The sequence below is a fragment of the Etheostoma spectabile genome, chromosome 4 (genome assembly GCF_008692095.1).
Source record: "Etheostoma spectabile isolate EspeVRDwgs_2016 chromosome 4, UIUC_Espe_1.0, whole genome shotgun sequence".
Taxonomy (NCBI): Eukaryota; Metazoa; Chordata; class Actinopteri; order Perciformes; family Percidae; genus Etheostoma; species Etheostoma spectabile.
The window spans coordinates 22,299,579-22,315,629 of record NC_045736.1 but is presented as its reverse complement, the minus strand read 5'-3'; the positions used below and the strand labels follow the sequence as shown (position 1 = coordinate 22,315,629).

General features: G+C 39.6%; 1 protein-coding gene across 1 annotated transcript in view; it reads right to left on the bottom strand.

Annotated features, from left to right (window-relative positions):
- Positions 1-2,243: 2,243 nt before the first annotated feature.
- Positions 2,244-16,051, bottom strand: part of acap3b (ArfGAP with coiled-coil, ankyrin repeat and PH domains 3b) — a 60,862-nt gene continuing 47,054 nt past the window's right edge. Inside the window, exons 11-26 of the mRNA XM_032513079.1 lie at positions 15,922-16,034; positions 15,650-15,701; positions 15,456-15,556; positions 15,104-15,215; positions 14,217-14,449; positions 13,127-13,176; positions 12,883-13,034; positions 12,422-12,644; positions 12,199-12,291; positions 11,880-11,981; positions 11,042-11,265; positions 10,545-10,654; positions 9,406-9,516; positions 8,625-8,686; positions 4,051-4,100; positions 2,244-2,449 (exon numbers count right to left, since the gene is read on the bottom strand). Of these exons, the coding sequence (XP_032368970.1) occupies positions 2,381-2,449; positions 4,051-4,100; positions 8,625-8,686; positions 9,406-9,516; positions 10,545-10,654; positions 11,042-11,265; positions 11,880-11,981; positions 12,199-12,291; positions 12,422-12,644; positions 12,883-13,034; positions 13,127-13,176; positions 14,217-14,449; positions 15,104-15,215; positions 15,456-15,556; positions 15,650-15,701; positions 15,922-16,034 (1,857 nt within the window). The 3' untranslated portion in view covers positions 2,244-2,380. The remainder of the gene's footprint in view (positions 2,450-4,050; positions 4,101-8,624; positions 8,687-9,405; positions 9,517-10,544; positions 10,655-11,041; positions 11,266-11,879; positions 11,982-12,198; positions 12,292-12,421; positions 12,645-12,882; positions 13,035-13,126; positions 13,177-14,216; positions 14,450-15,103; positions 15,216-15,455; positions 15,557-15,649; positions 15,702-15,921; positions 16,035-16,051) is intronic.

Sequence of the window (16,051 nt, the reverse complement as noted above, 5' to 3'; positions counted from 1 at the left end):
ATATGCTACTGTCTCTTCATGTGGTTCAATATGTTTGGCACATTGTCTGGGTCAGTTCTTATATAAGAAGAAGTTAATAATGTAAATGCTGAATGCCCTAATACCTGTTGATACTACAACAATGCAAAGGCTCCTAACCATACAGTTTTGCACATATCATGTAAGACTTGATTTCTCCATTTTTTTTTGCAAAAAAACTCTCCAGAAAGTGCCATTTAATGGTTTATTTTTCAATTTTTTTTCCTTGGGGGAGCATACCCCAGACCCCCTAGGGAGAGCACCATCCCCCCACATATAACAAATCCCAATTTAAACCCTGAAGTATAATGATGCTGAAAGACCCAAAGAAATTGCTTTGTACGCGGCAAAATATGGGTGGCCCCCCCAAATCTCACTCCAAGGTTTTGGAAAAGTTGGCAGCCCTGTTTATAGTCGTAATATACATACTTACATTTGTAGTCTTTTAATCATCAATATACGCCTGACACATTGCAAAGCCATAAGTGTCTACTGGGACCATAATTATTTATTCAACAAGCGTATAAAACAATAGATGTGACATGCCACTCAGATTTGACAATCCTGGATGGAAAATGTATTTTCCTAGGATAGGGAAGGCCCGACCCGCTCTCTCCTTCTGATTGTCTACTCGTTGCCTGCTCTTTGGTTAGGGTTAGGGGAGCCTCGCATTGCCAGACCTACCTCCACAGCGCTGCGGAGGGTGAAGGCAGAGTGGAGTAGGGAGGGACACATTTCGACAGAACTGGAACCTATGGTAAAAGAGGCAATTGTGTTGTCGTTAGATTCCTTGTTTTGCTCTACCAATACATAAATACAGTTTTATGCAAAGCAGGCCTAATGAGCATAAGACAACTGTGCCTGCCTAGAATGAACAACAAAACATTTTGGTAGAAATTTGATTATTTTAGCATTTTGCCTGAATTTCTTATGTACAAACTTAGGCAGTTTTTTTTTCCTGCAGAACTCCAAATAGATTCAGTATTATGGCATATAGCTAAAATCAGACAGACAAGAGAGTTACAACAGTGAAATATTAATATATTTATTAATGTTTTAAATTGTACATCATTAAATCAAGATTTATCAAATATGCAAGCAAAGCAACACAGTACAGAAAATAAGCACAGCAGAAACGTTGCAGTTCAAATCAATCGACTGGCATTTGTCTACCCGGAAGTGATTTTTGTGTTATTGCAACATCATCGTGATTTGGTCTAGGCTTCTATATCTAAAAATATACCAGGGTTAGTTTTGGCTTGGGCCTGGACACTAGAGCTGGGCAATATGGAAAAAATCAAATGTCAAGATATTTTTAACTAAATAAATCAATGTCAACATTACAGCAATATTGTAAGGTCGCTTACTGGTGATTTCACTAATTATTTACATATTTACAATGAGAATTTTGATAAATAATCATCAGTAATAGGGATAGAATGACTAAGTGGGTAACAGTTTTATAAATAATAAAACTGTCTGGTAAGTTCAGAAAAATACATTACTTTGCTGTAATGCAACCTTCAAAACCAGAAAAATACAACACTTGTGTCATGTTACGGTATTACGATATCCAAAATCTAAGACGATATCTACAACACCTGTGCAAAGGAACCGTTTGAACCATATAACATTTTGACATGACAAGGTCTATCATGACCTTGACTAAACATATTTACAAGAGCAATTGAGAACAATTACAAGCCTGGTATGAAATAGCTTCACAGGGGCTGTACTCCATATTCAGACAAATAAAGTGGTTTTATTGTAATTTCTCTTCCTCCCAGCTGGTCTGGAACTCAACCCCCCCCTTCATAGTACTTTGGTCTATGGTATGAGTGGTAGTGTACATATGTTGTGTTTTTCTTCCTGCTTGCCTTATCTGTCCTAATGTTTTAATAGCATGTTATATGATTTTTTACTGCAACATAATTTCCCCATGGGGACAATAAACATGAACTGAACTGAACGGAATGGCCTCAACATGGATCTAACAGACTGTTCCTATCTTGTCAATACTGAAAGTCACTGCCGGGCTGGCTAACAAAACAAAGAACAGACAAGCTCGGATTAAAACACACGGAGGGAGTGTGACTTAATTCTATGCTCAGGACGCCATTACTCCACTATGTGTTTACAGAGCAAATATTTGTCTACTTTTATATTAATGCTCTGAATATTGAGTACAGCCCATTTACCTGCCTGTAGGGCTTTGATCTTTTGAATACACCTGCGGCACTCACTCCCCAGCATCAAGGCGTCTTTGTAAGGGCATGTGGCTGCCTCCCTCTCCGAAGTGACTGAAAGGTGGTCACTGGTCACTGTGGCTTCTTGCAATGACTGAACTGTATACTCCTTCTCCTCAACTTCTCGGGCTGGAGAGATGCGAGGAGAGAAAACTCGCGAAAGACACCAACATTGGAGATGTCACCTGCAACAGGGAATACTAAAGTCAAGGTGGGTGGTGGGTGGGGGTGGGGGGCTTTGTCCCACTGCAGGGCACTGTGGAGACTGCAGTGACAAATCTGCTGGTTTTTGCTTACCTTTAACACCGGTGAGTAACACACATACACACACACTTGTTTAATGATAACATGACATAAAGGCAATAAGCCAGCAAATACAGAAATCTCCAATAACCACTTTTCACCATTCATGAAGAAAAATAAGCAGATACACCTCTTCATTAAAGAGCAAAACCCCCATAAGCATGGCCTGAGATCGAGAGCGGTTTCTCAGTCTACGTCAGGGCTGTAGTCGAGTCCACCTTTGTCAAGTCCAAGACAAGTCCAAGACCAGGACTAGTCAAAACCAAATCAAGACCAAGTACAACGAGGTCTAAGTCAAGACCAAGCCCAAATGAGAGACAGTCAATAAGCAGACAAATAAAAAAGAATCCACTTTACGACCAGTTACTGTCGATAATTTATGTGATGTGAGAAACAGTAAATCTTGTATTTTAAGATGCTTATCTTGCTTACACTATAGGATTCGATTGGGCCATATTATTTACTTAAAATATACAATGGAAAAGTTCCCATTGTTGAACGTATTACTTTAATATTTAATTTATAGTACAAGTGCTCGCTGACATTGTGTCTGTTGCCAAAATAAAAATGATTAACACCTGATGATTAAGGTGGCCTACTGTGATGCAACCAGGTGACCAATCTCAACGCTCATTCTAGATGGATTTTGAATTCAACTAATACCTGTTTTTATGAACGAGCGTGCTTTATCAATGATTTTGTTTTGAAGGAAGAAGTTACTTTAGAACAAAATCACATAGTGCTTGACTCGGTCAAGATCAACTAGAATATTTGGCGAGTCCAATGGCCAAGTCCGAGACAAGTCCGAATCCAAATACCAACGAGTCCAAGACGTGTCCCAGACAACAGAAAAGCGTCTTGAGTCCTGACTCAAATACCACAGCCCTGACCTAGACAGCCATTCCCTCAGGTACTATAAATTACTCTTTCTTCTATAAAGCGTCTATTATTTAACTAATTAAATGCTTCCCCTTCTAAATGGGAGTCTCGGTTAGTTTGCAGAACAGAAAATCCGGAACTTGCAGGGAAAGAGCGGTGAGCATCCTGTCCATTTCACTCTCACATACTCCTGGGATCCTTTTCCTTTCATACATAGTCAAGTCACAACCAAGTTATACCTGGATTTATGTGCTTAATATACTTATTCACATTTCATAATATGAAGTGTAATGTACTTACCCATTGTCTTTGTATATATACAGTTAATGTTTGAACATTTTGTGAGTATACACTACATATTTCCAAATGTAGATGAATGCTGCATTATAGCTGGGTTCTAGAAACAATACAGATCCACAGAAGATTTCTGTGTATTGAATGGCTCACTGCTCCCCAGGAGACTAAAAAAAGTTCCCAACATCAAGAAAGCTGCAAATATTTCTCCCGAGTGTGTGTGCAATAGAAAACCCACAGCCACCAGAGCAGAGAGAATCACAGTATCCCACTACTCCCTTAGTAAGACGGCCCAGGATGCTTCACTCACTCTATCCCGAACATCCTTGGGTTTAACTCTCCTGCTGCCCGTGGCAACCCCTGTGGTAACAAAAGCAATGATATGTCAGTCAGTGTTTACTTTCTCAAGTGGACATGTGCTGTTTGCCTGAAGGGTAAAGCGAACAATTAGACATTTCTGGCATGTGAGAAGAAAATCTCTTTGATGGTGTAACAATGTTTGTGAAACAGCATGTTTTGCATACTGGAGACACAGAGTTATTCAAGGCATGTTGTTTCTTCTGCAGGCTAGAAACTGAGATACTGTTTGAAGCACATAAGACCCTAAAAACTGAAGTGATCTTTAAAAAGTGTGTTGACGTTGACCTGGCAGCCTGGAGATGTCCAAGTGATACCTCGTTTATACTGTATTTGTTATCATGAAGAAAACCACTGCTTTGAATAAGTCAAGTGCTACCCAAATGCTTGTTATAGACTAAAATACGTACCAGACCAGATTGTCAAAAACAATAGCATTCTCCCAAGATCTGACAACATTTTACATAGCTATACTGTAATTCTTCAAATTCAAACAATATGCGTTTTATCAATTGATCATTAGAGCATCTATTTTCTGTAGACCTTGTCAAACATATTGCTGCAATATTGAGAGAATGTTATGCATAAGTGATGAGACAGGAAACAGAAATGAGAGCAACAAGCAGGAAGCAGGGTTAGTTCATCAAGAGTTTCTCAGATTTATTTTATGCATTTTGTTTTCTTTTTTCCCCTCAGTGCTTCTAAAGACAAGGAAGAACGTATTCCAAAGATATCCAAACGTCAGTGAACAGAAGAATGCCTCCAAGGTTGTTTTTGGGAAGAGAATAAAAAGAAAAACATAAAATAGATCAGACAGTCAGGATCTGTGATAGAATACTGAGAGGCAGGAAGTTGGCATTAAGTTGAAAACACAAGTGTACTATTTACAGCAGGTATGCTTTGAACAGCACCTTTAACCACTCCTATGTCAATACACACAATAGACACAACATTTAATACTTCTAGAGCGAGGGCTCTGAACAGTTTGGTCACAGTAGCTTCACATCACCTGGTTCTACTTGTAGTACATTGAACTATTGCAGATCAGCACCTGCCAAATCAAAATTTCTGTCACATTTCTGTAACCTCTTATCAATATGTGAGTTCACCAACAGTGTTTCTACCACTCTGTCACTTCACAAAGCATGGCAAAACTGTGCTGAATCTACTCTGAACAGTTTCAGTTAAAAAAAAACAAGCAAACAAAATGGTGATATCATACAACAATGTCAGACACTTTCCCTTTAAAAAGTCTTTGGCAAAGGAAAATAAACCACAACATTAAAAAAAACAAAAAAAAAAAACACTATTTGTAAGCTTTTGTGGAAACCAAAAAAAATAGAGGAATGAGGAAGTCACCACAGGTTTGGTCCGTGGATGGAAGAATAGCACAGAGGTGCGAAGACATTTCTGACACCAGAGGGGTCATGGTGGTACATGCTTATTTCACAGGACTGCACTGCACGGCGTGATCAAACCATAGGAAAATATTTTATCATGCTCAGAATGCAAACAATGTTGAACCTCCCAAAATCAATTCTGGCAAAGCATGCAGAGAATATGGCAAGCATTGGCCAGTGAGGAAAGACAGATATAAAAGTCCTTTGACCCCAGAATTATCTAAACTGTTCTTAAGAAATGTGCTCCTTTATCTTACCAAAGATACTGTAACATGGATTAGTATTTACAACAAAAATAAAGGCGTCATGATTCACATGTGAGGTTTTTTGAAGCAAGTGAACAGACGATCTTTTTAAGGGTGAGACGTAAATCTAGTTTTATATACTCCTTCACTTCTTGCTGCTCTGCTTTGTCCACAAATGTATTTTCATATTTCATAATGAATCTACTGTGTTCCATGAAGGGTAGCCATCTTCACATGGGAACTGATGTTCAGTGTTTATGGTGAGGCCCTATGCGTGAGTTCCTGAATGATTAGCTGTCATAGATACGGGAAAACATCTAGCTGAACAACAACTAGGTAATGTACACCTATGACCTGTGAAGGGGCCTCACTGTTGTCGTGGTCGGGTTAGCTCAGTTGGTAGAGCAGGCGCACACATATAGAGGTTTAATCCCCGACGTAGCGGCCGCGGGTTTGACTCCGACCTGAAGCCCTTTGCTGCATGTCATTCCCCCTCTCTCTCCCCTTTCATGTCTGCATCTGTCCTGTGGAAATAAAGGCCTAAAATTTCCAATAAATAAATAAGCTCACTGTTATGATGATGTAATAAGGGTTTCTAGAGGGGAGGTCCCAGAAACTATAAAAGGTATGTTCTTTTCTATGTTCAAAGAGAATCCTTGGCCTTGCATCTAATTGCATGTCAATTGTTCTTCCTTTAATGAAAGTATGTTCACTGTTTGAATGAAGCTGCATTTAATCTTAAGTCATCGGACTCGTCATGTGTGAAGTCTCTTCTATCATTCCTGATTGCCACCATATATCACTTAGTAAAAAACAATTGACTGCAATTCATTTGAAAAATGGAACATTGTAAATTGAATTTCCACAGATAAGCTACTAAAATCGCTTTCAGTGGTTTGTTTGAATGTCAATAATTATAGCAATGTAAGGCCGTTCCAAGGGAAAGTGAATGCAAAATGTCTTATATGAGTGCTAATATGTAATGTTATCTAAAAGACTTCCTGTTGTGAATTCCATTTACTGCTTCCAGATTAAAAATACAATCATTAACAGAAATGCAGACATAAACTGCACCCAAGAATGCATTGCACAGGTCCTCTGGGGAAGATAAACATAAATAAAAGACAGAAAGAAAATAGATAGATAAACACTAACTTGACAAGAACAATGTAAAAACTTACTGAATGAAAAATTATAATATTCTGAGAAAAGTGCAGTTTTTTAACATTACATAATGTATCATATCATATTATTTAACTGTCTCTCAGTATTCGTTGACACACCATCGCTCATATACTCTCCTGTCCACTCACTCACTCACTCACTCACTCACTCACTCACTCACTCACTCACTCACTATCTTACAAAGCAGGCAAGGGTCTCTTCTCCACAAGCCATTCAGTATTTTTGTCACAGTTTTTCATTAGGTTTCCTTTCTTGATCCTTCTTTATACACAGTAAACTACCCTGCCTCTACTGCAGCTTGTCAGTTACTCTTTTTCTTTACGTAATGGAATACCATTTTTTCACCTCATGCCACAGCACATAGTTTAAAGATTACCCATATAACTTCTAAGTACATATATTTACATCTCCAATTAAGAAGAGATGGTAAGTTGAATGTCACACAGATGGTCTACAAAGATATAAAGTGTAGGGGGGTTAATGCAGTGAGAGTCTTCAGAGGTAAGACCTGTTAGGCAACAGTAAACCCACACCCCAACACAACAGTTTACATTACATTATGATAAGTTGGAGGATAACCCTGTTAGCAAAACACCAAGAAGCAGATGTCATTTTTACTGTGTGTCATGAAGCTAGCATAGCGTAGGTGTTGCAGAGTAATGGCAAGCAGAAACATAGTGGTGATGCAGAAAAATGGAGGTGGTGACTGTATTGTCAGTAGAGTTAAAAAGGTCCATCAGGGGCTCCCTGTTACACAACGCACCCCGATATTGCGCAAGTGGTACACTCCTCTCTCCTCAGACACCCCTAAGAAGTTGCCCATAAACCTAGATCTACGTAAGTAACAGACTTGTGATCAGTGTCTACGGGCAACTTAGTCTACACAATTATTTAGGTTCCCATTCAGGAGGAATATACTGTAAGTATATATTATACATTTATATACATATATATACACTACCGGTCAGAAGTTTGGGGTCACTTAGAAATTTCCATTGCACTCCATTATAGACAGAATACCAGCTGAGATCAGTTGCATTGTTCTTTTAACTAGGGCAGCAGTTTTCAGATTACATTATGTGCTCACATAATTGCAAAGCGTTCTCCAATGTTTTTCAAGTTAGTTTTTAAAATGATATCAGATTAGTAAACAGAATGTGCCTTTGGATGATTGGAGGAATGGTTGCTGATAATGGCTAATGTAGATGTTGTATTGTATTGAAGATCAGCCACCCACTCAGATCAACTGGTATTATGTCTATAATGGAGTGGAATAGAAATTTGTAAGTGACCCCAAACTTTTGACCGGTAGTGTGTGTGTGTGTGTGTATATATATATATAATATATATATATATATATATCTATATATATATATATATATATATATATATATACACACACAAACACACACACACACACTGCCGGTGTATATATATATATATATATATATATATAATATATATATATATATATATAATATATAGAGAGAGAGAGAGAGAGAGAGAGAGAGAGAGAAGGAGAGAGGAGAGAGAGAGAGAGAGAGAGGAGAGAGAGGAGAGAGAGAGAGAGAGAGAGAGCACAAGCTTTGCTCCTGGATACAGAAGTAACCACTAGCACTCTTCTATGGTGAGGCAGATAAATTCCTGGATGCACTTTCTATACTGCTGCTCAGTGGGGCTGCTGCTGGGATATTGACCTGGTTGACCCAAGGGAGCCTCAGCCTCTCGCATCTCCTCATTCATCCGGGCAAGACGCAATCTGGAGGAGAGAAGAAAAAGACATAGGCAGAGGGAGACAAGTGAAAGAACAGAGTATGGAAGTAGAAATGATAAATGGGAGAGTAGGAGGACAAAAGGCAGGTGAGAAAGGAATAAGGGAATGAAAATGAAAAGATTAAGATTTTAAAGTGGGATCAGACCGTGAGAATGGAAATGAGGTGACAAAGACAAACCCCAACGGATGGAGGGAGGGAAAGAGAGAGTAAAGACAACATTGAGGAATACAGTTTAGACAATTCACCATCACCCTTCATAATTAAAACATAATTCAATCCTATTTAACAACTTTTAGATCTTTAATTGTTTATGTCAAACTTTCAGGGCTTTCACCCACATCTCAGTTGAAAACTCCAGTTAGAATACTTTAAGTGAAGATTATTTCATTTGTAGTGCGTTCCAAGCAGTCTAATGCTTTAGTGTGTGTTATTGCTAACATAGAATGTTAACTTTAATATCTGAATAACCAGAATATCAGATTTCCAATTTCACAACATGGGGTTAATCCTACAAAAGTCACTCTGGCCCCATTTAATTAATTGTTTGCTGAATATTTTGTGTTGGGGGTAGCTTGTTACTTATTGGAACAAAGGATAAGCTACTCATCATAAGCCAATGAGTTATTTCAACCAGCAATGTAAGAATGTTTATTAGGAAGTTGTTCATAATATCTTTGTTATAAAAAGCATTAGGATCACTCACAGGGTGACGATGTCTGCATTGGCAGCCTGGACAGCGATGCTTAGGGGGTCATGACCCTGCTCATCCACCTCTGTCTGTGATGCTCCTCTCTTCAGGAACAAACACACTTGACTGTACAAAACAAGACGCAGACAGAAAAAAAGCTTTGAATACAGAATGACAGACACCACCATATACACTGTGAGAGCTGAAATGTGAAAGATATTCTTTAATAGGAGAAAAGATGCATGTGGAATATATATCAGACAGATCAAGAGGGCAGATAAACTGATGGGTGTGGATGGATGCCTAGTTAGGCAAACTATCTATCTTTTTGATCATGTGTTTGTCTTTCTACTCCATGCTTTAGTCTCCAGTTACAGACATGCTTTCATGAGCAGTTCAAGAAATCCCAAAGATGTTTTAAAATCATTTTATGGGGCCCCACTCGGTCAGCAAAACAAGACTTTACACAAATGTACATTCTCAAAGAGAGCAGCACATACAGCATATCTTTTTTTTTTTTTTTTTTTTTTTGGCAGAGTGGTGTGGAGTGAAGAGAGGACAATACATACACATACACACCTGGACTCACAGAAATACCTGGACACTTTTACACTTGACTCGACACTGACACTTTATGATAATTTATGGTAAATGTCTTTTTATGTCTTTTTTGATAGCCAAAGATTTTTATTATTATTATTATTATTATTACTGTTATTACATTATGTTATTACTGTTATCTTTATACTGCTTCCGCTTTTTCCTCTCTAGACTGTATTCTACTCGCTAAAAACGAAAGCTGGAAATTTCAATTTCCTTGTGGGAGTCATCCCAAAAGGACTAATAAAGAGAAGTCTAAGTCTAAGTTGTCTAGTGGTTAATTGCTAACGCTACACATGTTCCATTTAGAAGAAAAGGAAGATCAAGAATTATGACCTGTAAAAAATTTGGCTATAAGTAGTTTCCGTTAGTGTTGCAGAGAAAAATGGTTACCTCATACACCTGAGGGGTTTCACTGACTATTTTTGAAAGGTTAATGCCTGCCTTTTATGTTTATTACATTTAAGCTGGAACTTCAATCATGAGTCACAAAGAAGCAGAAGGGGAAGAAGACTACTCGTAAAAATGTCCTCCCACTTTGAGGCATTCCTTACCCAGTGTGTCCCAGGTAGGTGGCATGGTGCAGCGGGCCTCGGCCTCGCATGTCCCTCTGGTTTACATCGGCTCCGTTCTGTAGCAGGAACTCACAAGCTATCAGAGAGCCCTGAGAGACAGAGTTGTTCATATGAGTTCATTTGCTAGGAGAAGTCTAGTTATTGGTATTTTACCTTTACTGAAGCCATTTAGTGCCTCTTAGTTTGTTTAGCATTTAACAGGTTTTGTTTTCCTCTACTCAAGGGGAGGGAGAGTCATGCAATTCTTAGAAGCAGCTATTATGTTCATGGATGTTTACGGCTGTGTTGATTTTTACATCAAATCCGTTTTTAACATTTAACCCAGTCCCAGTCATAAGGATGTAGTATCTTAACAATATAAATGGCAATTAAATCAAATAAAAGGTTCAGTCTAAAGTACACTACACTTTGTGTTCACACCCTTCACACTTCCAGCTAAATCCAGATGATCTAACAGGCTGAACAAACAGTCTCACCCCGACCACGGCCTGAATCAGTGGCGTTCTGCCCTCCTCCTCCTCACTTGCAGCATGTACGTCCGCACCGTGTGCTAATGCCTCCGCCATGAGTGGCAGGTTGTGTAGATGGGAGGATCGGTGGAGGAGCGCCCCAGGGTGAAGCTCTCTTGGGTCTTCGGAGTCTGAAGACACTTCCTGTTCAATCTCCACTTCACCACTGGAGGACTCCTCTGACTCCTCCTCTGAGGGTAGGTAAGGTAAAAGGACATTGGCAATGGAAAGAAAGAGGAATTACTGTATGTTAAAAGGAAGGTAGTAGTTTAATTTAGAGGATGATATATTAGTGTTCTTTATGTCAATTGTTTATGCTGCTCATGTCCTTTACACTATTCCTGTCAACACACAATGCCAATTTTATGTAATATCAAAAACAAATTGCTAGATCTGCTAACAACTAACAGTGATTGATTATTTCTGGTTTCCTATGACTTTTCCTAATTATATTGTCCCCAAGATAAGAATCTGTGCCCACTTTCACTGAACCAGAGAATATTTCAGGCTGTTTGAATAAAACTTCTCTTGAACCTCTTGGATAGTTTGGACTTGACTTCATATCCATGTCTTCTTTAAGCCAACTTTTTTTAGGCAGGGCAGCAGTTAGTTTTACATTTTGACATTAAACTATACATGAAATGTAAAACATAACACAAGCAAATGTAACACAATGTAATTGCATTACTGATACATTACACAGTAATGGAAGGATATAGGAGCTTTTCCTCCAGTCGTAAATGGGTTTACTGTAACTGTTATTGACAATCGTTTTCTCCTTTACCATAAAACACAACACACATACCTTCTTCTGTGACACTGTCCACCACTGAGCCAAAAACCAGGATATCTGTGCTGCCATCGGTACTTCCTCCCAGACCGCTGTCGCTGCTAAGACCTGCGGGGCCAAGCATCGCCAAGCCACGGACACGTTAATTGTTACACAGCACAACTGGTAGGACTGCGCAAATAATAGAAACCATGTCAGAAATTGCAATTAAAACTTTCTCAGTTTGTGAGTTCTTTTGTCACAGTAAGGACATCTTACCTGGAATTAACTGAAAATATATAGTAATCTTGGAAGTTCAATGTGCCTGTATTTACTGGCTGTGAAGTAGACTTACTGCGAGGACCTGAGCCAGTGTCAAAGTAGGAAAATAATGAATCCAGCTCATCTGGACAGAACAGGGAGTCCCGGCGAAACTTTGCTGCAGCTGCTGTCAAAAGTACAAAACATCACAACAAGATTTTAGCCCGTGCAGAGTGTATTACTACACTCTGTATACAAATATCTTGTTTTCATGAGCCTTGTGCTACTACAGAAAAAAGTTATTTCTCTGCACTGACCTGCTGAGAGGTTTGCGGGTGAAGCGCTGCCCCGCTCGTAGCGATGGTATTTCCTGCGGGCCTTGTTGGGGACGCGAACAGAGCTGTTGTGTCGCCGGCACTTCTTCACCGTCCAGGGCCGGGACTTCCTTTCACCCTCCACCAAGGCCTCACTCCCACTTATTTTCTTCAGGAAGCGTTTCTCCACATACTTAGACTTGATCCAGGCCTCTTTCTCCTGTCTGAAAGTAGATGATCACAAACTGACAATTTTAGACAATAGAAGACATGACATACAGATAATTTGTTGTAGATTGGATTGAGTCATGTAGTAAAAATAAGATGGTGGAAACTGAGAGACAGGTATTATCAGACACCATACAGATAAGATTTAACTTAATTTAAGAGTGGCATTAAACCAATAGCAAACAGCATCTTACAATGCTTGCCAAATGTTCCTCCTGGAATAAAAGACGACCCTTTAAATTTGATGGACCCGGTTTTTTTTTTTTGCTCCCCCTCCGCAGGTCCCCCATAAAAGGTTTATCCGGTGTTCCCCCAAAAAACCCCAACAGTAAAATGAATAATAAGGAAGAAGGACAAAGATGAAAGACAGAAATTGTTTTGCAAAGCACTAAAGGAATAATAAAAATCTGCAATTAGGGGGAGAGAAAAAAAGCGAGGGGAAATTTGTTTGGGAAACACCTTAAGAATTTCTTTTTTAACCCCGGTCAAAGTCAGTGACGCCCCTTTGAGCAAGGGGGCCCAAAAACCCCCTAAAATAAAAGAAGAAAAAGGATATATTAAGAAAGTGTAAGGAGAGTTTCTATCTAACTGCAAGATTTCAGCACATTTTTATTCTTTCCCCTTTTATCACAACTGCATGTAGAGGCAAACTTTTTCTGTTTCTCTAAACATTAAAAGAAAAGTCTCTTAAAAGAACACTTAAAAGAAAGTCTCAAGAGCCAAACTAGAAACAGCCTTCTCTACGATCTTGAACATCCATACTGGTGACTTTTAATCCAGTTTGCAGTAACTGCAATGTTACCTGCATATAATATTTAATGCTTGCAATACTTTTCTCAAAAAACTATGTATAGAATAAAACTCAATCATCACTTATGGACCACTAGAAGTGTGTGGAGGTGCCTGTATCTGCCCTCTGCCTGTATTTTCTCTTTGTCTTTTCATTTTGGAGAGTTGGGGACCATGGTTGGGACCTTCTGGGCTTTGCCAAAGAACCTTTCGGCCCCGTGTGGGTGTGTAAACCCAGAGCCAATAACAGCATTCTCATTTCCAACTGTCGTTTGCCCTTAGCGTCTCATACCGACAAACGCATCTAACTGACAGAAACCAACAGGATCAAGCTCTGCATTCACTTATACATAACCTCTGCGAGACAATGAGAAAAGAGTTTTTAATCCTCTGTTTTCTGCTTTATTCAGTGCTCCCACTCTATATTCACTCTTGAGCTTGCTCGACTGCTGCTGCACTCTCTTTCTCTGGCCCTTGAGCCGGGGAGGAGGGGCCAACTTTGAACACTTTCCTGTTTACAAACAGTAGGCCGATACGCATCAAATATTCTACCTTTAACGCAGATGTTAGTTCAGGTGAGTTGTATGAATAAAGCAAGCAAAAAAACAGGACGAATGCCACTCAGGCTGACTGTGACGAATGAGGATCAAGGCTTGGAAAGATGTTTTAAGCTGCTTAAACACCATGCTATAGATTGTTATTTCACACTGACAAAATCAGTTCCGTTGGTTTCTCCGCCTCTCTACAAACTCTTGTACTGTGCACTTGTAAGTGCAGTTACCTGTGGATCCCTGAGCACTCGATGCAGAGCAGCACTCCTAGGTTGATGGAGGCCCAGCAGGGAGCTATTTGGCCGCAGTCACAGCATAGCTCATTGCCAGGCAGGCTCTGTACCCTCTGGAGGAGGCTTTCCCCGCCTCCTCGAACTCCCTTATCAGCCCTCTCCCCTCTCTCTCTGGCCTCGCTGGCAGAGTCAATGCTGCTGGTGGAGGGCGAGGCTGTCCGGTCCAAACGCTGCAGACACAGGTGGACAGGTCAGAGACAGAAATTCTAAAGCTAACTGGTGGACCAATTTAATAATAAATAATAATAATAATATATTTTATTTATAACGCACTTTCATTCCAAGGAATCTAAAGTGCTACACAGGAGAGTAATAATAATAAAAACAATCAGCACAAAAATGCCTTTCTGAATAAAAAAGTCTTCAGTTCAGCTTTGAAAGTGTCCAGGTTCTGTACTGCTCTCAGGTCACTCTGGGAGCTGGTTCAGAGCCGTGGTGCAGCTGAACAAAAAGCTCGGTCACCCATAGTACAAAGCCTTTGTGTGGGGACCTGAAGAAGCAATTGTCCTGTTGATCTGAGGGTGTCGGGGGGAGGGTTTCAAGGTGATGAGTTCTTGTAGATATGATGGTGCATGTCCAGTGATACATTTTTGTGTAAGCATGAGGATTTTGTAGTCGATCCGGAATGAAACAGGAGCCAGTGCAATGAGTATAGAATGGGAGTTATGTGATCATATTTTCGGACTCTCATTAGGACTCTGGCAGCGCTATTCTGAATGTATTGAAGCTTCTGGATATTTCTGCCAGACAATTTGTATAAAAAAAAGCATTTGTGTCCTATTATGTCACTGTTGCTGTATGTGTATTTTTATGGGTTTTTGTACCTCAATGTAGTAATTGTCGGCGATGTCTTTGTAAGCCGAGGCGATGCTTGCCTGGACTGTCTGGATCCAAGCCTGCCGCAGCTTCTCAGACTCAGCCTGCAGCATGCAGCTCCTAAAGGTTTGTAGAGGCCAGTTACATAAAACCTGCCCAAAACTGTCTAATGCTGCTTGTCTTGCCAACTTGGCTGATTAGTAAATTCCAAATGATACAGTCAATAATGTAACATTGAAAATCTGAAAAGATAACAAGTTTTTTTTAGAGAGGTTTAGTTTGGGTGAAACTTTATCCTGTCGATACAAAAAACACAAACACAGTGACAGAGAGAGAGAGAGACACACACAAACAACTCACTTAGTAGGTGAAACCACTTCGAAGCAGAACCTCCTCTCATTATCTTCGCACAATTTGACAGAGCACAGCCTCAGGTCTTCCACCACCACTGTCAAAGAGTCCTGTCATCGGCAGAGAGGAGTGTCACAACAACAACTCTACCCTATTGACCTTTCAAAAAGGTTTAATTAAAATTTACAAAAATCAAACTGTACCTTGAGTTTCTTTTGGTAGACCAGCTGGCTGTTTTGTATTGAAAACCACCGCCTGGAGTAAGGGAGAAAGTATAAGTGAGTATGAGTTACAGTTTCTTTGAGGGAAAAAGATTAACCAGGCCTATTCCTTACAAAAGATTTATTTTTAGTGTTATGTTATTTTATTTTTTTCCTATGTGTACTGGTTATTTCATTAACTTTAATTAAATCGTCTTTTGAATTGTGTGTTGACTCCCTCTCTGTTATGCTCTCCCTCTTCTCTTCTCTTGTACCTGTTCCAGGTCTTGAAGGCGTTGCTGGCCCTCTTGAAAAGATAGCCCTCCATGACCACACCATTGGCAGCATCAACATTGAATTCCAACTTGGGGTCATCATAAGAAAAGTCCTGTAGGAAGAACACAT